This window comes from Polyodon spathula, chromosome 3 (genome assembly GCF_017654505.1).
Source record: "Polyodon spathula isolate WHYD16114869_AA chromosome 3, ASM1765450v1, whole genome shotgun sequence".
Classification (NCBI taxonomy): Eukaryota; Metazoa; Chordata; class Actinopteri; order Acipenseriformes; family Polyodontidae; genus Polyodon; species Polyodon spathula.
Genome location: NC_054536.1, coordinates 82,195,058 through 82,220,922, shown reverse-complemented (window position 1 = coordinate 82,220,922; position 25,865 = coordinate 82,195,058). Strand labels below are relative to the sequence as shown.

The following is a 25,865-nucleotide window of genomic DNA, read 5'->3' as shown; positions in this document are numbered from 1 at the left end:
TTTAAAAATAAGATTTCCATTCATGTTGTGTATGCCATATGGTTAGACACAGCCAAATTCAACCCCCTTTTGACCTGGTTACTTTAAGACCAATTCACTCTTTCGAAAACCCTGTTGTTCACAACATTGCAAATCTTTTGAAAAAAATAAATAAAACAAATGTCTTGTTTTCTTTCAGACAAATCTCATGACAGATTCACAGGCTATGGCCATTTATTGAAACATAACCAAAGAGAAGCTAGGACCGAGCATACTTCATATTCATTAAATAACAAATCTAGAGAAAGTTTTGGCTAATGAGCAAATGTTGAACATGTGTTTAGGCTGATATTTCTTTTTTCAACTACTGATGATTTAATGTAGCAGCATTTAGGGCCCATCTATGGATTTGACACTGTTCGCATCTAGAACTACAACCACTGACAGCTCAAGAAAACTACATACAGATAGGTTCTTCAAATACTTCCTAGGGGTGTGCAATTCATATCACCCTGACTCCCAGGACACAAGTTTTACCGTTATACTTTGCCTGTAAGACAAGTACTTCACACAAATGAAAATTTAAAACAAAATGCGCAACTAAACCTCACAGCAAAAATATATACAGAATACACAAATACACATATCCTTGTAATTCACAAACCCTCAGTCACACACAGTAACAAACATATTTCAATTGATACAACAAAACTATTAAAATTGCCTTTGTCTGCAGTAGGAGCCTTGTAAAGTTTGACCGCCAGCTCTAGGAAGAATATTTAACCCTAACAAAATTTACAAAAATCTTTAAGCTATTTTACTTAAATCGGGTGGTTGGCAGTAGTTTATGTATCAGGACCAGTATCCATGAAAGTACACCGTATTATACCTTTCAAAACAGCTGAGAATCTGAAGATTATTAGAGAATAACGTTTTCGCTCTATGATGATATATACCCCATGATTACCTAGTTTGAATGTAAAAAGTAAGTTTTAAAATGCACTCAAATTCAGTTTTCTCCATATGTATAATTTACTGATCTCCTACCTAAAACTCTTTTTAGTTTAACTATTATTTTTGTTCATCATGCACAAAAATTAGATGGCCTCAGTTTTGTTTGGACTGAATTACAATTTCTATATTTGATTTCCTGAAGTCAAAATTATTACAGCAATCTCCATATATAGGAACACCCCCTAAGAGATCACCTTGCCTAAGGGAACACCCTTGTGGTGAAACAGTTATTTCCCATTGTAAATGCTCCGGCTAAAGGAACAGGAACTTCGCTTAAAAGAACACCTTCTTGGCACCAATATCAATTCCTTCACAAGGTATACAGTACAGTTTTGTAACCTGATAACTCATAATCATCAAACTTAAATTAAAATGGTTTATTCAGTCTTCAAAAGCGACTTTATCACAAGTCTTTGATGCACTGATTGGTTTATTAAATCTTTCCAGAAACGCTGTCATATCATTGACTCGTTTGTATTCTGATTTCCACGAGTGCACCTCATCGCTACAAAATGGCATGTAAACCAACAGCCAAAGATGGAAATTATTCAAGCTTACTTCACCATTCTGTTAAATAATGTGCATGTTTTGTAACTTGTATGTTGCTGCTGCATTTTTTAATGGGTGTTGGGGTGCTGTGTTAATTTAGTTTCACAGTTAGTTTATTAACGTTAGTTTGTTACTTTATTATTATAGTTTATTAACATACACTTGCTGATGCATGTGCGTCATGACAAGTAATATGTATTTATTTATTGATTCCTATTGCGTCTGGTGGCTAACTACGTCTTACAGAACACTTTGGCTATAAGAACATTTCACTTGCTTCCCAAGGGGTGTTCTCTTAGCCAGAGACTACTGTATTAATCACTAATTAATCATGTTCATTCTTTAATAAAAGCAAAATCCTAAAAGTGATATTCTATTAGTGTGTGTGTGTGTTTTGTGGGACGCTGAGGGGGCAAGCAGACTTTTAAGAAGGACAAGTAGATTTTTCCAGCATTTTGTCGTTTGGACAATAATTGTTATTTATTTATTTTTTTAAGGGTCCTGCTTCGAGAGCAGGACCCTTTTTGTGCAGCAGTTCTATCGGGGGTTAAAACTGTTGATCCGTACAACTGGCTAGCACTTTCCACCAATCTGAGTGAAAAAAATAATATGCTACGGCCAGGATATGCAGTGCTGTCCAAGAAAACTTAAAGAGCCAACAATGTTTGGGCTCCAAGTGCTCTTCCTGCCCTTGTGCTCTTCCTGCTAGCTTTCCAAATAAATGTGCTGGTTGCAGTGTGCAGTTATTATAGGACCGTCAGAGGAGTTTTTGTTTCAACAACATGTTAGCTTTACAGCACTTATATAAAATAAAATATAACATTATGTGTCCCATGGTCACATAATGTTATATTTACTGTGAGTTTAAAAGCAGCGAAACATTATTGATCCCACTGTGGCAAATCAGAGTTAGGTAACGTCTTTAAAACTCTATTTTCCTGAAGACATAAAACAAAGTTTCCTTCTCCCAAAACTCCAACCATTGGGTGATCGGATGGAACCACTCATAGAAGAGTTGCACAAACCTCTGCAATAATCTAAAATAAATTAAAACCAAGATTCATGGGGGTTTTTTTGCAACAAGTTTTTGTGTTCTTAACATTTACACGACAGTTTAAAATCACAATGTTGGAGAAAAAGCTGCAATTTTTGCAAATAGTTTACTAACATTCTGTTATTTAACAGTGGTAATTTAGCAGATGTAATGTATCCTAGCAATAAAGCTCAATTAAGCAGCCAGTACAGTCTGGTAATGACCTTCTGAAATGGATAAGTGCTTTTTGTTTCCCTTTGTTTGGTTTAACTATCCAGCAGGTGGCTATTACCAAGCAGTTATAAGCACTGCATTAGGTCTAATTGCTTAACCAGTACCCAATATCTCAAGCCTTCTGTCTGAACTAGAAACAACTGGAACTACTGCATTAGTGACTAAACGTGCAGTACTGTGTTTAGCAGAAAATGAATGGATAAGTTATACTGGGCACTATTCACTAAATAACTTTTCCCTTAAAAAACTTTTAAAAAATATATTTATGAATAAAAAATACATGAACATATTCTAGGCTGTTGCTAGTTTCTTTGTCTAAAACATATTCAAGAATATCAAAACATGTTATTTATAAAAACAGTGCTTGTGAATTGTATTCCATCCCTGACCTTCACTCAAAAGAGTTCTAGATACTGGTTGACCAACATCTTAACTTTCCTTCTCAATCTACAGTATATATAGTACTAACATGTTAGGCTTTGTATAAGGATTGCTTTGAGGCAATGAAACACACTGATCAAATGTCTGTTGGTGCAGGTACTGTATGTTTGTAATTACTACCAGTGTCAGAGAATATATATTTCTTTTCCCAGGAACAAATGAACCAATTCTGAAATGTGTATCCTCTTATATTTTTGTAACAAAGTAATCTTTCCTTGCATATAAGTCTTTATCCATGTACTTTCAACTTAAACCTTAATTTTAAGACCACTTTCCCTAACCCCAACCCTAGCCCTAAACTCTGACCAGACTCAACTACAATAATATGCGACAACATCCTCCCATTTACTAGCATTATACATGCATAATCTATGTAAAAACAGGATAAAACAAAAAACACGCATTTAGGGGGTAACAAATGTTCGCGGATGGGAACAAATATTCATTCCACTGGGGGTACAAATAATTGGTCATTATTTGTGTACACTGGTACAATTTCTAAGTGACAATAGATTAGACTTTAACAATTCAACTGGGGGCAACAGTCAGGGTGGTACAAACTGTGGTCAAAACATCTTGAAGGTCTGTGCAGCAGGGATAATAAATGGTTTGTCCGGCTGCTCCCTTTGCATTTCCAACCCCATCCTTAACAAAAAAATAGCAACAAGCTCCAAACTACTGCAAGGAGGAGGTAAGACGACGACGACTAAACTGTTTTTGGCCTGTCTAATAAATGCCAAAACATCGCAGCTGGGTCAGTTCCTCTTCCTGTGACTCATTTTCCATGCAAACATGCCCGCTCTATTCTATCACGAAACCAGCAGCTTCAGGGTGGACAATTTCCTTTAGCTTTAAACGCTGTATTATTTCTTATTAAATTCCTGCATTAATAAATACTCAAGGTTGTCTCACTATTTGAAAGTCATAACTTTTTTTTGTTTATTTGTTTTAAACAAAAGCTCTTGGTAAATCCTCTTAAAATCACTATATTTCATTGTCATGGCCATTAAATTGTACTTTTCTATTTTATGTCTAATCTGCAAGACATTATTTAATTAAATATGATGTCTCTGAAAAACAGTAAAAAAAGACTAAACAAATACTTCAACACCTTAAGATGTACTATACCCTGGTGATATAATATTAGACCACGCACTCCCTCCAGTAATTTATATTTATTATACTTCAACAGCATTAAATGTATTTCTGTGTTTTGAGATTACATGCACAGGGAACTATATAAAATAACTCAAATTGTATTTAAAAAGCTGCCTTCCATTGCGGAATGAACCATTTTAAACAGTGATGCAGAATATGCCAAATGTGTTGATCTAATAAAAAAAAAAGATGCTACATGGGAGTAGGTGAAAGCTTTTCTTTTGTCTCCCTCTTTTGAATTGGCATGGATGAAATGGCAGCTCATTATGAATGCCTTTGAGGGTGCAAAGAGAAGAAAAAAGTAGAAGGTGGTTTCCTAATGCCACAACTACTGTAGCATGCCCAAAATGTTCAGCCCCTTATTAAAAACAGAACTGCATCAGCTACAGAGGTTTGCAATCTACCATTGTTATCTGTACAGTACAGGACCAGTTCATTTTAATTTGACACTGGTTAATGTGCAGTATGCCTGTGCCCCAGGGCAAATTAATATCAAGGCTGCCAGAGGGGCTAAGGTTATTGGAGCTTCTGCTACCAGCCTATAGAAGCATTTGAATTGATTTGCCATTACAGTTCAGGGAATAAATAATGAATCATTTTAATTAAATTTACCATAAAAACTGTTGTAAATGTCAGGGCATTTTGGGGGGGGGGGGGGGGGGGCTCTTAAAAGGGGGGTCCGACTAAAACCAGTGTGACGCATGCACTGGTGTGTCTAATATTAAACTAGTGTACCAGTGCCACAACTGGATTACAGTACCACAACCATGGTTATTATGGCTCACACAAACTTAACTGTCAACAACCCGATTATTTTTCAGGCTCTACGGCATTCAGGTCATGTTGCGAAATAGAAACACAAAGCCACTGTTCTAATTAAAAGTTTACATTTGTTACTCTCAATACACTTAATCATTTTGAATGTTAAATGCAAGCTTTCAGATTGACCTCCTCTCGACCCAGACACGAGTATGTGAAGTTAAAAAAAACAGTTGTTAAAGTTACCAATCTTCAGAATATGAAAACGTCACAGCTATACAGCCTCGCTGTTAACACAACAACTGTCAATCTCTACCATTTCCTTATTCCCACTCTCCCGAGTCTTGAATTGTCAACATTCAGGCTGCACCCGCCCCTGGGATCTGTAGCAAACAGCTATTGCTTAGAAAGCCGAGTAAACTTATCAATTCTTCCGTTTGTTGTAACTGCAATGCTATAACACTATGTAACACAATTTTTGTTCCTGGGTAGTAAGTGTTATTTCTTAATTGCTTATGCCTCAAAAGTATAGAAAATGGCTATTATTCCCCACAAACTTTGCTTTTGTGACCTGGACAGTGATATTTTGAAATTTACCTATTTCCAATGAGAAAACAGGCGAATTTGTGTCTTTTCGTTCACATAAAGTCAGAAACAAACAACATATGAATCCAAATTAACTTGTATTTATACTAAAGTAATACAAAAATGACTACAAAAGATTCAGAAGTGAGTAGTTTTTCGAGATTTACGATTATATTGCAAATCACTGTCACGAATCAGCCCCCAAATGTAGTCTCCCATCATGTTCTTGTTATGCTGTCCTTGGTAGCGGCGTTCAAAGTCCAGTATATCCTGGTGGAAGCACTCGCCTTGCTCCTCCGAGTACGCTTCCATGTTATCCTTGAATTTATCAAGATGAGCATCAAGGATATGGACTTTGAGGGACATCCCACAGCCCATTGTGCCGTAGTTCTTCACCAGAGTCTCAACCAGCTCCACATAGTTTTCGGCCTTGTGATTGCCCAGGAAGCCCCGAACCACTGCGACAAAGCTGTTCCAAGCCGCTTTCTCCTTACTAGTGAGCTTCTTGGGGAATTCATTGCACTCCAGGATCTTCTTTATCTGTGGTCCGACGAAGACACCGGCTTTGACCTTTGCCTCAGACAGCTTAGGGAAGAAGTCTTGAAGGTACTTGAAGGCTGCCGACTCCTTATCTAGAGCTCTGAAAAATTGTTTCATAAAGCCCAATTTGATGTGCAGTGGTGGCATCAGCACCTTCCGGGGGTCCACTGTGTCCAGTTGCGCGCCTGTGGTAGTGCGCCTTGGTGTCCCTGCTGTCCCAAAGGCAAAGATTGCAAGGAAACTTGGTAAAACCACCTTGGAGACCCATCAGGAATGCCACCATTGCAGCCTCATGATGCCATCTCAGAAAAATGCAGATATGTATCCACTTAGGCAGCTGGAACTAAACTGAACTGGTGGGCTTAAGGCCCCTGTATTTATACTACTATTTATATTACCAGAAAGTTCTAGAAAGTTCTAGAAGTCACTCCAAGTTTACTCAGCACTGAATCTATCTGGAATGTTCAGGAAAATAGGTAAATTTCAAAAAATCACTGTCCTGGTCACAAAAGCAAAAATTGTGGGGAATAATAGCCATTTTCTATACTTTTGAGGCATAAGCAATTAGGAAATAACACTTACTCCCCAGGAACCAAAAAAAAAAAAAAAAAAAAAAAAAATTGTTACACGGTGTAATAATGCAGACATCTGTCTTTGAGACTGGATAAAGTGAAAATGCTACACAACAGGTTTGAAATTGCATGTTGTTGAATTTGCTGAAATGGATGGCAATCGCAACGCTGAAAAAACAGTATGTGACTAGAGGCATAACAAAGACCAACTTGAATATGGCGAAACAAAAAACGAGCTGGGAGGAACGTATTTATGGCCCGATGTAGAAAACATTTTGTTTGAATGGAGTACATTGAAAGACTTTAATACAGGGGTTCCCAAACTGCGGCCCGCGAGGACGTTTGGTGCGGCCCCCCCAAACCAATTTTATTAAGTTGTTACGGTCATATATGTACTGTCATATATTAAAAAAACCCCTTTAAAAAAATAAATGGCGCCTATAGTGCACAGTAGATTTGCCGTGCTAAAGGAAAAAAAAAACATGGAACCTCCTAAGAAAAAACGCTGTTGTAGTTTTGGTGTTCAACTTGGATCTTTTGTTGGGGAAAGTACTACTGCAGTAACAGTACCGGCTACAGTTTAAAATTGTTACTGTTACATTTCTTTTTTGTACAGTGTTTCTGAGTAAGTCTACAGTAGCTAGTAGGATGTTATGTAGCAATCGTATGTAATTGCATAAAAAGCGCCAATGTAATGGCAGATAATTTATGAATAATTAATGCTGCACTTTAAAGAGAAATGTGTGATTATTTAGTTGATTTCAGAAAGAAAAAATCAATAAAAACATCAAGGTAAAATACAGTAGCGTCTGTGTTTTATTTTTGCGCATTTACTATGGAAATAGCTCTAAATGTCCACACCATGGGACAATTTACATAATTTCTTTAATTCGAATTTTGCACAGCTCAAACTATTTGTATGAGATTTGAATTAAGCAGAGTTCATTGTACATATACTCAGCTCTCAGTAAAGTGGTTAGTTGTACAAGATACATTCTGCCTCACTACTGAAGAATGACCCACAAAATAGTTTAATTGGTATAGTTTGAAGAGTACCTATTTCTGTATTATCTTCTTTAAATGTTGTGACCAGGATAATGTAAGATGTGACAGCATGATATTGGTGCTCAAACCTAAGCATGTTGTGGCACCAAGACACAGGATAAAATACAAATACATTTCAAAGCTGCTGGTGTTACAGTGGTAGTAATAATTTAAATACAAAAATGTATAGGAAATAAAAAAAAGGTATGATTTGGGACATATTTTGGTTTCTTGAGTGGTACATTTTCTTGTGCGGCCCCCCATCCCATACAACCTCCGGGAATTGGCCCCCCCCTCACCAAAACTTTGGGAACTCCTGCTTTAATATATACTGTAACTTGTTCAACATGTCAGTGATGTTAGGGTAACGCAGTGGTACGCTTGTAAAGTATACGTATGGTTATGGCTGTGATTAACAAAGCAAAATTAATGTAATTAATTGTACTGCACCATTTGCAACACTAATGTTCTGTTTACTGGATAGTTTATTTTTATTTTTTTTTAATTGATGCAAGCGGCAGTGTTTAATACTTTTCTTTTACATTTGAATTAATACAATGAATTTGTAAAAGCCAATGCAGCTGGAACTATTGTCCAAGTATGGTTTTGGAAAGGAATGTTCAGTAAAGCAAAGATGATACGTTCTTGAACTTATTTGGGTACTTGATAAGCTAAAATAAAATAGGTTAATACAGAAGTGATGTGAGATGTACAACTTGATTTTAGTTAGCTCTGTTAACGATTACTTTTTAAATCCATTCAAGTACCATTTGTCAGTGGTTTACGATATTTTGTTAACAATTCAAAACTTGGATGATGAAAGATTGTAAAGTCAATCTAACAGTCATGTCAAGTCCAAGATAAATCTAGAGTCAAAGCTAAATAAAACATGTGTAAGTGAACATTATTATTGATTTTGATTGCTGTGCATTTTGAGAGGGACAATTACTGTAACCACGTAAAGTTCTACTCTACTGTATATATTAATATGGTGCATAACTTTTTTAGCACAGCAAATAACTCCTTTGCACAATTCAGTACAGCAACTGAATGTTTATATTTGCAGTCATCAAAATAAAAACAATAATATTATGTAAATTGCTACTTAGATATTAATTATTTCAATAACGTAGTGGTGTTTTAAAAAGCAAAACAAATATATTTATTGAACATTTCACTGACCCACAGTCAATTGTATAGTAAAATATAAGTCTTACAGTCTGTGAATTGTACTTCATAAGAAAGCTAACCTTGTGGATTATTTTATTTACACGTTGTTTGTTTACATTCTCAAAAGGTAATTTTGAGGCCTGTATGGAGGCCTGTCTGCCACAAGTCGTTATGAGGTGCTTCGGTCACTCGTTTCCGCAGTCGAAGGCCATGAGCGTTACCAAGAAGCTACGTCGTTGACGCAAAATGAAAAATAAAAAACAAGACCAGAATTGCCTTTCTTTTACATGAATTAGACTTTGACAGGAAATTATTATATAGCTGTTATTAAATGTGTAACAATTTCCATAAATACTGTATGTAACAATGAATTTTTAAATGTCAATTTTAGTGTGTGATGTTCCTATCTCAAATGTGTTTTTCTTGCTCCCTTTCTTATTTATAACCAGGTCGCTAGCTCTTGTTAAAAAGAGAAAAAAAAACATCACTGGCACATTGTTTGAATAAGACTCCAACCTAAAATGTGTTTTCCTAATTCTGTTAGTATTGCTCTGCAACACATTTCATCATTATTCTGCTACATGATAGCACTTTTCAAAGAAAAAAAAATTGATTTCTGTGGCCCTAAAGAGAATTAAATACCTCCAAGGTAAAAGTGTAGTACATTATCAGTGCACATTTACATGCAGCCAGTGAAGTAAACATTTCCATAATTGCTTACTTCAGAAAGCGTTACCCAATTCCTAGGTACAATAACTGTCAGTAATCAGTGAGGAATAAAGAATTTTCCTGAATCCATACACATAACCTGACTGGCATTAATAGCACCTCAGCTCCTCACAATGTAAGAAATGGATTACTGGCAGGCTTCAAGTTTGTCTTCAGAGAAGACCTCTCATTACTCTAACCATGACTCCCTTATTAGCTGCTTTCACTTCATCAAGTTGCAAAAAAAATATAAGTTGCAGACAGCTGCAAATTAAATTGTGGTAGCTGCTCTACAACAGTCCTGAAAAAACAGCATCTGCCGGACACTTTTTGTTTACCATCTTCAAAATGATATTACCAGTAACTCTAAATGTAATCCTTGGTTTTAATAACCTGTTTAAAAATACAGTAGAAACGCCCAACATACAGGAGAAATGCCACTAAATTAAATGTTGAAAACATCTGCACCTGAAAGACTCATTTTTTTACACTGGAACATGTGCAAGGTGCTTACAGTATGTAGGGCAGTCGATGCACAGTCAGTCACAGATTTATGAGAACCGTTCATCATACAATGGTGCTTTGGCTGTAGGTATATCAATGTCACTTGTGTCACAAACACTGAAGTGATTTCTGTTGAATAATTATTTTTCATGAGAAAGAGATAGCTTGCACGTACTGCAACCCAAACAGGCAGACACAGACTGATTAAGATTAAATATCTCACTCCTATGCTCTCGTCGAAAAGACGCAAGCATTATTGCCTGTTAGGATGGGAACAAAGAGCAGACATAGGAGATGCAGTGGAAAGTGATATTGCACATGACACCAGGGCACACTGGAGACTTCAAGATTTCAATCATTTTAGAGTAAAGTTTAGAAGAAAAAAAATGTGCAGGAAAATAAATAACAAGCATTTGTTGAGTAAGATGTCTGTTGGCAACTGAAATCCTATGAAAAGAAATCTTATTAGCCGAATACACTACTGCTAATCACAGGAGCCTTTGAATTGGAAGGCAGTGATTTTCATTCCTCACCAGGGATCATTCTGCTGGTCCAGTGGGTGGGAGAAACCTATTTGGTTAGCAACAAAATTACCACAGTGAAATGTGTTAGTTGGTCAGGCCCAGATATCTCCTGCTGAGGAAGGATACAGACACAGCTAACATAGGCACTGAAACACAGCATGGCGTTTCGTCGAGAGCTGCTAATGATGTCGAGGCCCTTCCATAGGAAAGTAAAAAAACGGGGAATGGTGTATCAGAGGCAAAAACTGTCTAGACAACTTATAATGCAGGACAATTTAGATTAGTACGTAAAGCTGCATTCTAAGCAATGTATATATCCAGAACACCCCCACCCCTATTTCCATCAACAAATCTGTGTGGAGAGAACAACCAGGTAACGTTGTCAAAGCCCAACAAATAGTTTATACAGTGCTTAATATAAGACATGAAGCGTCAGAGAAAGGATGCAATGTCCTATGGGGTACATCTACTTATGACTCAAAAAGGCACTGGCACTAATGTAGCTAACACTAACTTAGCCTTAGCTGGTGTTCCAATAACATCCACACAGGTAAAGCAAACGAAGAACTATTCTGTACTGGTAATATCCCAGGGAATGACAAAGCCAAAGGAAATACTCGCAGCTGCAGCGCCGCATGTAGCTGGCCGCTACAAATTTATATTTTAGGCATAATGGAACACTTCCAAGATTCCTGACATGCTACTGCAGACAGGTGGCACATTATCGCCATAAACTTCCCAGAAAACAATTAAAAACACTGTTTGTTTTCACGGTGTGTATGAATATGAATATTATATTTGAAAAACTGTTGCCAAATGAAACCTGAAGCTCTCATTGCAGGCTCGCTCTTAAATGTGCCAAGAACTGACAACACTGGATGTTGTTTACATCACGTGCTGTGGAAAACTAGGGCTGCTGGAGTGATCGGCATCACTTTATATATTTCCCTCATTTCTATACCTGCTATACCTTGTGGATATAAACTCAGCGAAACCAACTGGGAAAGGAGGCTGGAGGATGCTGGCTGTCATGCAGTATGTGCTGTCAATACTTGCTCTTTATACAGTCTGTAGCCACAGTCCAGGGGGCAGCAAGACGGCCAGTGAGGCATCAGAAATGGCTAACATTCTAAACGCTCTGCAAACCACGGATCTCGCAAACCAATCTGACCAGGAAGAAAAAGTGGACTTTCTACCACTCTACAGTATATTAGGGATATGTTTGTTTAGTCTGGACAGCAAGCAGCGAAACAGCAAAATGCACTTATTTGGAAGGTCAAGCCACATAGGGTTCAAATAACAGATCCCAGAGGCCTCGTGAGGCTCTTGATTTCGGAAGATGAAGGACACTGAAAGAATAGGTGTGGCTCAAGGGAATGCCTCTTCCAGTGTAATTTCCCACAGAGCAACAATGTTCTAATGTAAAAAAAAAGCAGATTTTTTTTAGCACCAGATTTTCTAATGCCAGTTAAACTTAATTGGATGAATCAGTTATACAAATGACCTAAAAGCCTGTTAATGCAAGGCTTTTAAGAGAAAAATCAGATTCTGCAATATTGTGTTTGTATCAGTTTCTATGCTGCTTGTTTGTCAATTCATCGATATACCCCCTCACTTTCTAGTCTCATAGACCCTCTATCCTCAGCAGCAGGATGTTGATCGTTACACTAAAACTTGATCCAAAGGCATGCTAAAAGCGTAGGGCATATAGTCTCTTGTGTCCAGTCCCCCTCCTCGTCTATCTCAGAGCAAGCTCCGGTGGAGATTTCCAGAAGCTTCTCTCTGGCACTTGGCTGCCCACTGTCCCACATTACTGGGATCAATAGCACCAATTGCATTGTGGCCACCAGCTAATCAATACATCACTTTCTTTGATGAGCTGCACTTCTAATTTTTTTTTTTTCAGAAGCAGATGGGAGGTGTTACCCTTGACAGATTGGGAGAAACACATACACATATACATACTGTATATTGGATCTACCTAGTGAATGCATACAAAATGAGAGATCATGTAGAAAAGCTGTTTTATACTAACAGTAGCATCTTAATGGCAAAGGGAAACGCAATAAAATAAGAATAGTGGCTACCGTACAGTTTCTTACTAGCATTCAGTATAGACACAAACGTGTTGCCATAGTTACCATGTGTTTGCTTTTCGTTGGGTGAAGGGGTTTTTATTGTGTTTGAGGAAAAGGGAAAGAACGTCTTTTTATTAAGCTGGGTGTCTTAATTTTAGTCTGTCACTTCTACTTTTTAACTAGCCATCTCAGCTACATGTTTGTTCATTGCATGTTTATATCGCAAATGCTGACTTGGCACCAAATAACGTTTTCATATTCCATGCTCCTGATTTTAAAATCGGATCTCATTTTGGAATCTATTCTGTATTCCTACAAATCCAATGACAGAATGACTGGATGTACCACACTATTCCAAATTACTCGGAGTTGCTAAAGCAGGGTTTGTAATTTCAGTTGTTTAATTTAGATTCATGAGGATAGCTGTGTCAACCAAACCTAAGTTATTCAACCATCCTCATTTATGGTATTCAGCTCGGTGGCTTTTCCGACTAACTAGTCTATAATCTATGCAATTATTATTATTATTATTATTATTATTATTATTATTATTATTATTACTACTGCTACTACAATAACATTTTGAAGCAAAAACAAAATTGTCTTGCAGCAAAACAAATAGATTGTTCTACAATTTGCAGAATGTAATGGTTGACAATATGTGCCTCCTTTAAACGTACCTAACCAGGCGTAAAGTCTGACAGTAAAATTATTTTAATTGGAGATCCATTTTCAAAACACCATGGTGCTTTAGCAACTAGCACACTTAAATCGGCTAAGCAGGAGTTTCAGATGTAGACCTGTTTAAATGAATATGATTTTACCGGGAAATGCCAACATGACAAAAAAAAGTCCACAATAATTCAAAGAAATAGTCCATCGGAAATGTTAACATGGGGCTTCAGCATGACACCTTAATGGAAATCTCCAACTGAACTGTTCTTTTCATATTGGGCAATTTAAAAGGCATTCAGAGTTTGATTGTGATTCTAGTTAAATGACTTCATCAGCTGCCAGTAGTTTATCAGGCACTTTCACCGGTATTAAAAGGCTATATGTGGAATGTTAACATTAAATGATTTACATAAGTAACTGTGATAACCACTAGCAATATTTATAGAAAAAAGCAATTTATAAAAACATCAGAAAAAAACACACACAAATATGCTATTTACATGCACCCCTGCTGCTGCAGTAAAGGCCAATTTGTTATACATCCACCTTGTATACTGTATATATAAATATATATTTGTGACATTAAGTTTTATTACAGCGAATGGAAAAGTATTTTTCTAGCTATATGTACATTTCTAAAGTCACACAAGTAAGATGGATAGGTATCTCTTATATCCCCATATTCTGATACAAACAGTACCTTGTTCTATAGAATGTCCTAACCAAGTTTAATAACACTTGGATAAGTGTTTTTCTAGATTAAAGTAAAATTCCAAAATGTGAAATGTATGTACTGTACTTCTGTAAGGTATATCACCAGGAGTTTACATATCAAACCAGGAATTATATATATATATATATATATATATATATATATATATATATATATATATATATATATATTATATATAATATATATATAATATATATATATAGTTTGTAAGTAAAATTTTGTCCATTCTTTAAATAATAATGTGGAACACAATGAAAGAACATTAATTACTTTACAATATTACCAAATAACCTCATAGCTTAGAGTTAGAGTTAGTATGATGCACTAGTAAGCAACTGCCAAAATTGATAGTAATATTATTATTTATATTGTTTGGTAACACGTTAGAGAAATATACCATGAAACTCAATGTTCCTGAAATGACATTAAAATATTCTGCAAACAAGCTGTGAATATATGCTATTAAAATATTTGGTTAAGCAGTGGTAATAATAATAATAATAATAATAATAATAATAATAATAATAATAATAATAATAATAATAATAGACAGCTAGACATTCATGTAAATTATTCCCTTTTTATTTCAAATAAAACATCCAATCTTGTACAATATGTGTTGGGACAAGTGTTTCCTGTTTGAGAACACATATTATATATAATCCATCACGATTGCATCCACTGAAAGCTAGCTTGATATGAGGTTGATAAATATTCTTGAACTGTGTTGCTGTTTCCAGCATTCAAAGGGAAGGGCCATTGCAATATTAGTAAAGATCTCTTAAGTGCCGAATTCCATGACGGACACAGGAAATTAAAACAAAAACAATGCTCTGTGTTTTTCAAACGGAGGAAAGCAACAAAAATGTGGCAAAACAAAAAATCGGATCATATTAAGAAGGTATGAAATAATGATTCTCCCTGTTCCAGCAATGAGAACACGTTTAACAAGCACTCAAAGAAGAAAACGTGAACTAAATCAGCCACAGCCAGTTACTGCCATATACTTGTTGACTTCCCTATTGATGTTATGAGTGGAAATTAATGCACCTATTCTTTCACAATATAATGACTGGCTGCTGTGATATGTGATGGTGTGGGCATCTGAATCGCTTTACACTGCAATTAAATTGAATATCGGCAAATTAAATCTAAATGGAAGTGTTCCCCGAGCAAAAATGAACATTTTATACTGTGGAGCAGCAAGATCAGACTAAAAATACACACAAAACTCGAGATACGATTCTTCTGGTCGTACAGTTATGGGACTTACTCGTTCCAAACAATATGGAATTTAAAAAAGTCGCAGATTTGGGGATCTTGCCAAAATCAACCAGTTTTCGTGCTGCTTTTATATAGATGAGTTAAACAACATTTGTGACATTTTACTTTTTAATCAATAAAACGCAGCTTCAAAACCAGTGTTCATTTTGTCACTAAAGCAGCTTCTGGTGTTGCCATTTTGGCTCCAGAAAGTGATAAATGGACTTGGAAAGGCCTTGCATTATCAAAAAAGACCAACTCTGCCAAAAACTTTGAATGGCTTGCAGTGGTTTGGCCTTTTACAGCAAAGCGCCAATTTCAGCCCTTTATTGTCACAGTGGCAACAGTTTTTTTATTGTTTTTTTTTTTTTTTTAGCTGCTGCCACAACTCGTAGCTTATTTTTAGCTACATAAAATCAGGTGATCCAATTCCACATCCTGCCAAAGGTTTTCCTTGTTAAACAGAGCAACATTTCTAGAGACACTCTGTGTTATTTAACAAAGAAAAAGCCACTGAAAATGAAGTTGCTCTTCTACCTAATTAAGAAATATAATAATGTTTTTATTAGGCAGAAAAATCAGAGCCATCAGAAAACATTTAAAACAAGATCCAGCACTAGGAGCTCCAGAGTGCTAAGTATTATTTACCTGTCAGCTGGCATTGATTAATCTTGTGTTCAGTGAGATCGCTCAGTGACTCAAACACCTGGAGGCAGCTGTCACAGCTGTGCAGAGCTTCCTCCTCTATCTCCTCCCCCTCCTCCAGAGAAATAAGCCTCTTCGTTAAATCACCTTCTTCGCCATCCTCCGCTTTCTTTCCTAGTTTACAATCTGGATCTGAAAGATTTGCAGAGAGAGCATAAAATAAAGACATCCAAAAAAGAATTGGAAATTAGAATAACATGATGCCCCTCCCAAACCATCTCTCATTGAAAAGCACTGATTCCTCAATAACACATTACAGTTGTCAGTAAGGGCAGTGCTAAGCTGAACACATCATGATGGTTCAGAAACTAGAAGGTCCAAAATTCTCAGCTGTGGAGGTTTTCAGAATAACAACTTTGTAACACAGCTGTAATTAACTAATGGACTAACTAACCAGTCAAAACCACATCAAAGCCCACCTGTACCGAATACCACCTCACTATTCAATGAAACCTGAAGGCTACCAAATATAGAGACATGGGGATGCTTCAGACATGCTTCTTTCTAATATGTCTAGCATGGTATAGATCAAGTATTTTGGGTTCTGGTTATAAGCAGGTTTGACTGCATATGATTTCCTGTTGTTTTCATGCGCACACACCAATGTAGAAAACATTCCACTCTGCTTGTTGACCTTTTAGAAGAAGCTACTTTTATCTCAGCATGTCCCTCAGCCCAACCAGGATGCAAAAAAACTGAGAACATGCATTACGCTGCAAGAAAAAAATAATTGGGCCACCCAAGATTTTTAGCTCTATTGCAGGTCACACCCTGTTTTGTCCCTCGCTCATGGTAAGGGAGAGTGGGAGGTTGTGGTGGGAAGTTCTTAAGTGAGTATTAACAGTAAGAGCTTCCCTCTACTCCACCAGCACACAGCAGCTGCACATTTTCTCAGGAGAGAAGTGGGTGTGACCCTTGTCAGAGACAAGCTTGACATACATATTAAGAAAATGTTAATTTAACAAGGGTTTGCAAAGCAGTGAAAATTGTACTAGAGCTAATTAAATATAATGCTTTTATTTTACATCTAAGTCATTGATGTTGATGCCATGCTGAACTTGAGGCTCTTTTACAAACATTGACTTTATTCAGCCAACTACAATAAATTACCACCTTTGATAAGTCTTACATAAAGTACAACTACCTGTACTGATCTACCTTTTTTTTCTTTACCAATTCTCCTAGATGTTTTATTCTGTTTCTTTAATAGATTGATTCCACCATACAGGTTCTTTTTGCGTAATTCCTGGTGATGCTACTTCAACTGCATTTACAGTTACCAATGTCAGCCTGAAACATCAAGATAACTCACAAATATTAAATCTTTGCTCCAAACCTCTGCTGAACAGCTCGAGTGAATTACACATCATCAATGGTTCAGTCAAGTTCTGGGAAAGACTCCAGATCTGACTTGATTACAAATAAAAGTTAATAGGTACAAGAGACGAGCTGCCCTTAAAATCCTCAGCAATATCTGTGAAAGCTAAACTTGCTGGAATGTAATTAAATCTCCAGCAACTTCTCGAATACAGCACTGCCAATGGACACCAAAAACGATCAGGGAGTTTTAAGCTCACTTGTGGAATAATGCTTCACAGCAGCGAACTCAGTCTTGAGATATTTTAAGACTAATCTGATCTGGTCCAGAATGTAACATACGCATTTTAAACCACAATTTGTATTACATGTTCAATATTGCAAATTTGGAATCCACAATACTGTATACGGCTGCAGGATAATGCTGCACAGTCGATAGGATTAGCACTCAATATTAAAGCACAGTTCTTGTACTTCTGGGTCTTGGATGGTAATCCATCAGGTGCATAAGGGAGCATTGTTGATTCCACTCTGCCTGGTTTAGTGGTTCAGTGCACTGGTGCTCTGCATTCTAAGCTTGTGAATATAAAAGATAGCTCTTTATTAAATATAGCCTACCTTTTCATTAGCCTTAGAACCATTTCCACTCCCTTCACAATCTCACTGAAAAATGACTTAAAAATTCCATACAGAAATACCTTAAAGCTATATCTCAAATTACCAGATATTTGGCAAATATCAGATGCAGATTTTAAATTATACCAATATTACACACTGCCTGGGACTTCCAAGGATAAACAAGAAAAATCAGACAGGACTAATGTGCATGTATGTGTGTGTGTGTGTGTGCACGCGTGGGGGCAGGTATTACTATCAAGGTGCAGACAAAATTTGAGAAAATGTCACCACAAAGATAATAACTCCTGAAAAAAAGACATTGTAAACCCAATTTTTTAAGAACTAAATATGCCTTTAAAAAAAAAAAAAAGTGCCAAAATATTTAGTTTGTTGTTGACTTTCACAATGTGTGGAGTTTTGTCTGACTGGCGTTAGAAATAGTAAATAAAAATATAGGCGAGTCAATGAGAAGTCCCCACAAATATATTCAAGTATTTAAAAATGAAATCAATAAACGTGTAGCCAGACCTGACCAACCTTAGTTACTTTCTGTAAGGTAAAATAAAGAAGAGTTTAGCTCTTGATATGTATGCTGTTTGGTACAAAAGTATGACTTAACTGTGTTATTTGTACTTGTGTGTTTTATGCAACCTCTGAGGTGTGGATTTGGATTGACTGAATGTTATTCTGCTATGCTGGGTAATAATAAACACGGATTCATAATATTGATAACATAAACAACATTCTCACACGTCTCTTATTGTTTTCCTGTTTATCTTCATGTCTTCCAGGTTTTATTTTCACTTATACGCACCACATACCGACTGTGTTACAGCTAAGAGGACACCTCCTGACCCTGCATTGTTTCCTGTGTGCAGCAAATAATTTGAGTCTAAAGCTCAGATTAGGTGCTATTACCTGTAGCACTGAAAAAAATATGAAAACTTAAAAGATGAACAGCAAAATCTTGGGGCTTTTAAGAATGAGAAGAGAAATGTCACGCGTTCCTTTTTTCCTTGTCATTAAAATCCCTGGTATTTAATATTTATAGTTTTTTAATTTATGTTTTTCCTGGTCCTTCTTCTCTATAGGCTCCCTGACAGAGCAATCCCTGCTTCTCCCCATGGGGTCTCCTGCAGTGAGAGGACAGCTCCGGTAACCACAAGCCCCCCTACAGCCAATGCCTGCCAGTTCCTCAGCTCCTAGAGAGCCACCCTGCACCTCACCATAAAGCAGCATGAAAATGAGGAAACTTAATGCATTTCTAAGTTAGCTCCTATCGGAAAACAGCAATGCCAGCAATACAAATTTCTGTACTGCTTCCAACGGATTAAGGCACAAAACCTTAAAAAAGCACAGTAAGCAGCAACGGGTAGCTCAATACTTCAAACTATTATTTGGGCTACCAAGTTCTACTCACTTTGATTTTCTCAACTCATTCCAGCTGAATTCCAATTGATCTTAAAGTTGGAATATAGGAATACAAGACGACAGGAATCATTCTCATGGAAAAAAAAAATTTATGCACTATGATGTTTTGAGACTGTGTCTACTGGGTTTCATGGATAGACACATTTATAAACTTGGCAACTCAGAAATCTTTGTGAAGAAATGTTACCTTTGAAAAAGCTCAAATTCAAGGTCTATTCTTTAAAGCTAACCCAGAACAAGCTCTCTTCTCTCAGTTGTCTCCCAGACTCCTACAGATATTAAAAACATGATTCTGTTTCTGTCTTTGCTCATCTCGAAAGCATTGCTTGGAGTTACTCCTTCAAAACTTTACCTTAAACTCTACAGAGAAGATTAACTAACCTTGGACTACCTTACCTAAGGTAGCATTAGAATGCCCAGCATGTTTTTAATTCCCACTATTTCAAGGTGACTGAATGCCTAGTCATGCCGTTTTGATCTTTTAGATGGTAGCCAATGAGCTACTGCTGGGCAGAGATGGCTATTTCACTTGCTTTAAAACTAAGATTTACTTTTCTAACATTGCAATGAAAGGTAAAGAGTACAACTGTGAATATTAAAATTTCAGACAAACTGGAATTCTTAAAATAAAAATGCTGGATCTGCTGCATATACACTTCTAGTCTTTGACATACTGGGATTGAAGTATTTTTTTTTTCACCTTTGTGTCAGCTTTCCAGTAGCTCACACAGACTGCAGAGCAAGGTCCCAATTCAAAACTGAATAAAGGGTTGAAACTAAAGTCCAGCTTTAACTCTATCTTGTTTTGCAGTTGCGTTGGATTCCTATGTTCTCGTAAACTTTAAAAAATGTCCTTGAAAGCATACGCATATAGAACAGTGTACACTGAATTTAGTTTGAGTCTTTTGTATTTTAATCAATTATCTAAATGACGACAAAACTACATTTTTGTGGCCAAGGTTATGACAATAATCATCAAAAACAGCTGAATATCTGGGTTTTTTTTGTTGTTCTTTTTAATCTGAAAGTCTGTAAAATGCCATAATAAAAATAAGGTCTCATGTCAAATCTCACAACTACTCTAATTGTGTTTAGTTTATTTTCCAAGTTTGATAATATTATCTCTATATTAGATAACTTTATTATCTCTAAAGTTTTCAGCAGTTGTGCTGTACTATATTACTGATAACAAGAAAACACTGGTCAATCACAAAGAAAACATAAATATGTGCATATCATGAGATCAATAGTAAGTGTACAACAGAAACAGGATACGATTCTCAACCATCGTAAAAATTAAAGCAAGCCAAATCAGAAGCAGGCTTCGGGCCCCCTCTTCAAAGCACAAGCATCATAGGAGAATATCTAACAAAGACTCTTACAACTGGATAACTGCAGTTGAGGACCAAAGGAAATTAATAATACAGTCAACTACAGAATCAATGAACTAAAAAAAGCTCCCTTTCTTTCAATATACAGTGCATTAACCATTTGAACCTGCCTGCCTAGATTTCCTCTCCCTCTGTTTTAACTGCATCATTTCTGAATTTAGATGTGCTTAAGATGTCTTTGTGCGAGGGAGTACAGTCCATTCTATTTTAGTGAACCTGACACCCACTTTCACAAAATCCTTAGAACACAACTGGCACTGTAAGGATTAAAAAAAAAAAAAGAATCATGTGGTTCTAATTATGTACAGGCAGCGCACAGTGGTAAACTGAAACTGTAGCTTTTGACTCCTAACAGCATCCACTGAAAAACAACTGCCTCATTAAATGTCTGGGCTGTGATGAACACATTGTGATTCCAGCCCGCCTGTGTTCTGGCATACTCACTCTTACTTTCTTCCTTGATATAAAATTACCTCTTATACTTTTCTCATTCAAAAAAATGTGAGCTGTGAAGTAAATTCTCAGAACTATTTGATTCCTGTATTTCATTCGCCGTCACTTGTTTTCATCTATTCGGTCATAAACTCTGATCCAAAACTATTTGCAATGCCTACATTGTATATAACAACATAAACATTATATCAGAGTAAAAAAATAAAAAATAAAAATTCAGGAGGTAATCAGTAAAGTCAATGGATACGTTAACATAATAGGGAGATTTTATTGTGTTGAGTTTTTATAATTGATTGAAAAAAACATTGAAAGGAGTATACTGGTATGCGTTCCAATAATTTCTTATTAGTATGCTGCACACAGAATTCTCAAAAACTCTTGCAATGCAATAATCACCATACAATTGTGATGAATAAAAGAAGATCAGTAAATGCAATAATGCCCTTTTTACCAATACAACACAAGATAGGAAACTAAAACTTTTATAGTAATTATTAAAATAATTACTGCATTTCAAGTCTTAATCATATTGTATTTATAGATAGGTTTGTGGTCCCAGGTTTTCAGCTCTTTCTGTATGCAGGAATAGAATGAATACATTTTTGTAACAGTATGCAGTTGTGGAAAATTTAGCAAAGGAACTGAAGCATTCTCAGCTAGTTGCATCTTATAAAGCCTGGAAATTGACGACGTAACTCACACTTAAAAGGAAATGGAAAAAAATGTATATTAAAGATATTTACATTAAGTACACAGGTACATAAAGTAATGTGTGCAGGAACTTGATGAGCTAGAATATGAAGACTGACATAGAAAAAGACAATACATGCCATATTTTACTGGAATGCGCTACTTTAAGTAACACAGCAAAAAGGATGCTAGGATCCAGAGTTTACTTTGCTAGTCAAGAGAAGACTTTCCCCAATACAAAAATATCTGCACACTGTAGTCTGCTACAACTGACCTGCTTGGGGAGTTTGGGAGCTAAATGGGCTGTGATCACGCACCTTGGGCAGTATGGTTGTATATCTTCCATGAGCACCCCTTACCTTCTTTCTTCCCCAAGAACTTAATATTTTGCTTTACTATACATTCTTAAGGTACTTGCATTTTTTCAATGTTTTTAATGCATACATTCTGCAGCTGCAGGTTTAAATTGGACCTACTGTATGAAATGCCAATCAGCAATTGCTTGAATAAAACAAACCACATTTCTAACTGGAATTTATTATCATAGTTTATTGGAAAAACATGCATAAATACAAACACGCATTCATAAACAAAAATACATACAGAGATACATATACATATATGCATACACTGTATTGACAGAAATGTATGTGTGTATACATGCATGTCATGTCCACTATGAGGTTGAAAAATAACAAAAAACATTAAAAATGTCTTAGATTGTGATACTTAGGGGAAATCAGAAAATCAAGGGATGCGCTCAAAATCACAAATTAGATGCTGCAAGTTTTCTCAGAAGAGCCGTTTGCCCTGAGCTGGCATTGATTCTGGAGGCAGCCCGATAGCCGGGGCTGAAATATCATGACGTGGAAGTTGTGATCAGTCCCTCCTATTAGCAACAGTTTGCTGGATGACAGAGAGTCTCCGAGGAACAGGCCCATCAAGCTATGCTAAATCTTCCTGGTTACGATGACAGCAGTTGCAAACCTCTGATGGATCAGAAAAATCCATAAGATTCAGACTGTCTACAATGGGTGCCGTATTTATGGAAGTGCATCCTCTGTGCTTCCCCAGAGCTTATTAATACTTTACTTCCACAGCACTGAGCATGCAGCCCACAGCTTCTGAGCAAAGTAATCCATACTAGGTTTAAAAAAAAACTATAAGAAAGATCTAACCCTTTTACAAAATACGTGCATTAGCACCAGGTCTTATCTATAATGGTTACATCTACTGTGCTGGGTCTCAGTGAAAGCTCACAAGAAGTCTGTAAGACATTCAACTGGCTAGCACAGTTGTGATAAATAACATTTATTTCAATAAATACAGAACGCAAGATTTTAGAAAAGTGATAAATCACACAATATTTGTATCCATACTAGTGTAACATTCTCTGTATGTTGTGTTTGGTTTTAATTTTATTTTTACAGTGCTTGAAATGAAAAAAAAAAGTTCCAGAAAAAATAAGACATTTGATTTACATTTTAGAATTGTGAACAATTACGTTTTAATACTATTTACGTTTTAATTGTGTATTTACTAGTCGGGTTACTCTGTGTATCCATAACAGTTTAACTGAGTATACATTTCTGACACACAAACTAAAAACTAAAACAAACAACAACAAACATCTTTTCAGACCACACATTACTACAGGGTGAAAGACATAACACATGAAGGAAAAGCATTACCTTTTTTGGATCCATTGATCCATTCTACAAGCGGTTACACCTGATATCTGGTTATTGCATGATTAGTTCATTCAATTCATTTTGTCAGACGAGATATTCCCCTCACACAAGCATCTGTCATTTCTGTTAAAAAATAAGCTTGCATTGGCAATACCACTGCTTGAGGATAAATGTAACAGGGTGGGGTATTTCTGTTTCCAAACTCAAACTAGGATGTGCCCATGGCTATGAGGCAGCACTGTCTTTTTAGCAGTGCACTTTGGGTGCTGCAGTGTAGTCCTACTGTGCACTGGTGACAGATGCATGGACTGGAATGTAGTACTGTTGAGAAAATACAACTCCCAAAAGAATTGTGCAAGCACACAGAGCACGGCATAATTATACCGGAGTCTAAATCAGCTATTTTTAGACAAAACAGTGCTACTTAGATCTTTGGAAAGGGCAGTGGTAGTAATGGCTTATGTAGAGGCCCTGCTCATTTCAAGAAGTGTATGTACCGAATGAAATGACCAGAAAAACACTAATGTTGGTGTGCTAAATATGAATAACCGCAACAGCAATATGGTTTTAATGACAAATGATCGCTATCAAATGATATTGCTTGTAATTATTAAAAGGCTGAATATTCATTCACTAACACAATGCAACAATACTACCAATCAACAAGAACAAATAATTCAGACATATTTATTGTAGATACCTTCTAATTATATATTTAACTAAACTGTGAAGAAAGGTACATTTCGTATATATTTCTTTTTTCAAAATACAGTGTTAATTGCTTAATAAAAATGTTACTGTGAACATTTCTTTTTCTGTGCTGCAGGAATTTCATATCAACAGGGTTTTAATGTATCCACAATCTTGTGTGATAATACAAATCAGAAACCTGCTTTGAAATGATAAATGATGCCTAATTAAAGAATATTACATTACCGCTTGGAGTGGCTGTCTGCCCCACAGTATAACGCTGGTCCTCCGTCTCATTCTCTTCTACTGCCATGAAAGAAAGAGGATGAAAGAAGTTATTAGGCAAGGAAGAGGAAAAATACTGGCTGAATCAGCTTTGCGTATGAACGTCAACTTGAGACTGACAAATTGGTTACTATACTTGAGGACAATGCAACTGGTTTACTATGCTCCAGTTCCAAAAAGGAAATGCAGTCTATTTCACACCCGCAGGATCTGGCATTCAAGTTAATACCAACCCAAACTAAAACGACTACACTGGCATATTATTCTGAAAAAAAGCAACACCTCTGCAAAATATTAGCAGCTGTCTGTAGACCAATACTCCATATTGTATTCAGACCATGACAGTACTCCAAATGGTAAACTGTAATTATAAAACTGAAAACCATTTTAGAGGATATCTGACAGATTCACAGATTGTTATTCTCAGAAACAGATGATTGGAAAAATTCATACCACAACACGATATCAGTACAGCACTAAATCATGCTGCCAGATGCTCAGAATGGTGACAAATTCAATAAGTATGTCAATAACTGAGAACACAAATTCATATCTCATTTTCTTCTTAAGAGTTGGTCCCCGCCTGCTGCATGTTTTTCCGTCTTCTGTGCATCAGTGGCAAAGAAAGCGCCCCAAGGAAATCCATCACTTTGTCACAAAAGTTCCTGATGTTCAAATACAGACGTTATTTTACTTTCAACATTAAATCTCCAACACGGAGCAGTGCCCATATACAGAATAAAATATAAAGACTGAATGATGCAGTACATTCTATCCAATATGTTAAGGTTCTTAATGGATCTCTATGTAATCAAGAAAAGTGGCTCAAAATTCTGTGATGACAGTCATTCCACTGACCCACAAAGGGCAAGATGGATGCCTGCACTTAGAAACATGCCTTCTGATTGTCAAAAAGGGATATGGTACGAATGTCAGGGAGTGGCTACACTTTTTGTCATGTATCTGTATTTATGTCTCTAACAAAGCGAATCAGGTAGGTGTGTAATGGATGTGCCACTTCCTGAAATAAT

At 36.3% G+C, this 25,865-nt stretch overlaps 1 protein-coding gene across 8 annotated transcripts in view; it reads right to left on the bottom strand.

The window, feature by feature from the left end:
* Positions 1-25,865, bottom strand: part of LOC121313495 (zinc finger protein 521-like) — a 189,937-nt gene that overhangs the window by 143,717 nt on the left and 20,355 nt on the right. For 3 of the 8 annotated variants that reach the window (XM_041246115.1, XM_041246117.1, XM_041246119.1), the window contains exons 2-3: positions 24,796-24,855; positions 16,212-16,400 (exon numbers count right to left, since the gene is read on the bottom strand). Coding sequence is in view for 3 of the 8 variants with exons in the window: in XM_041246119.1 (XP_041102053.1) it covers positions 16,212-16,400; positions 24,796-24,855 (249 nt within the window). In the remaining 5 variants the exon portion in view is untranslated. The remainder of the gene's footprint in view (positions 1-16,211; positions 16,401-24,795; positions 24,856-25,865) is intronic. The other 5 variants (XM_041246116.1, XM_041246122.1, XM_041246120.1 and 2 more) reach the window with 3 other exon arrangements.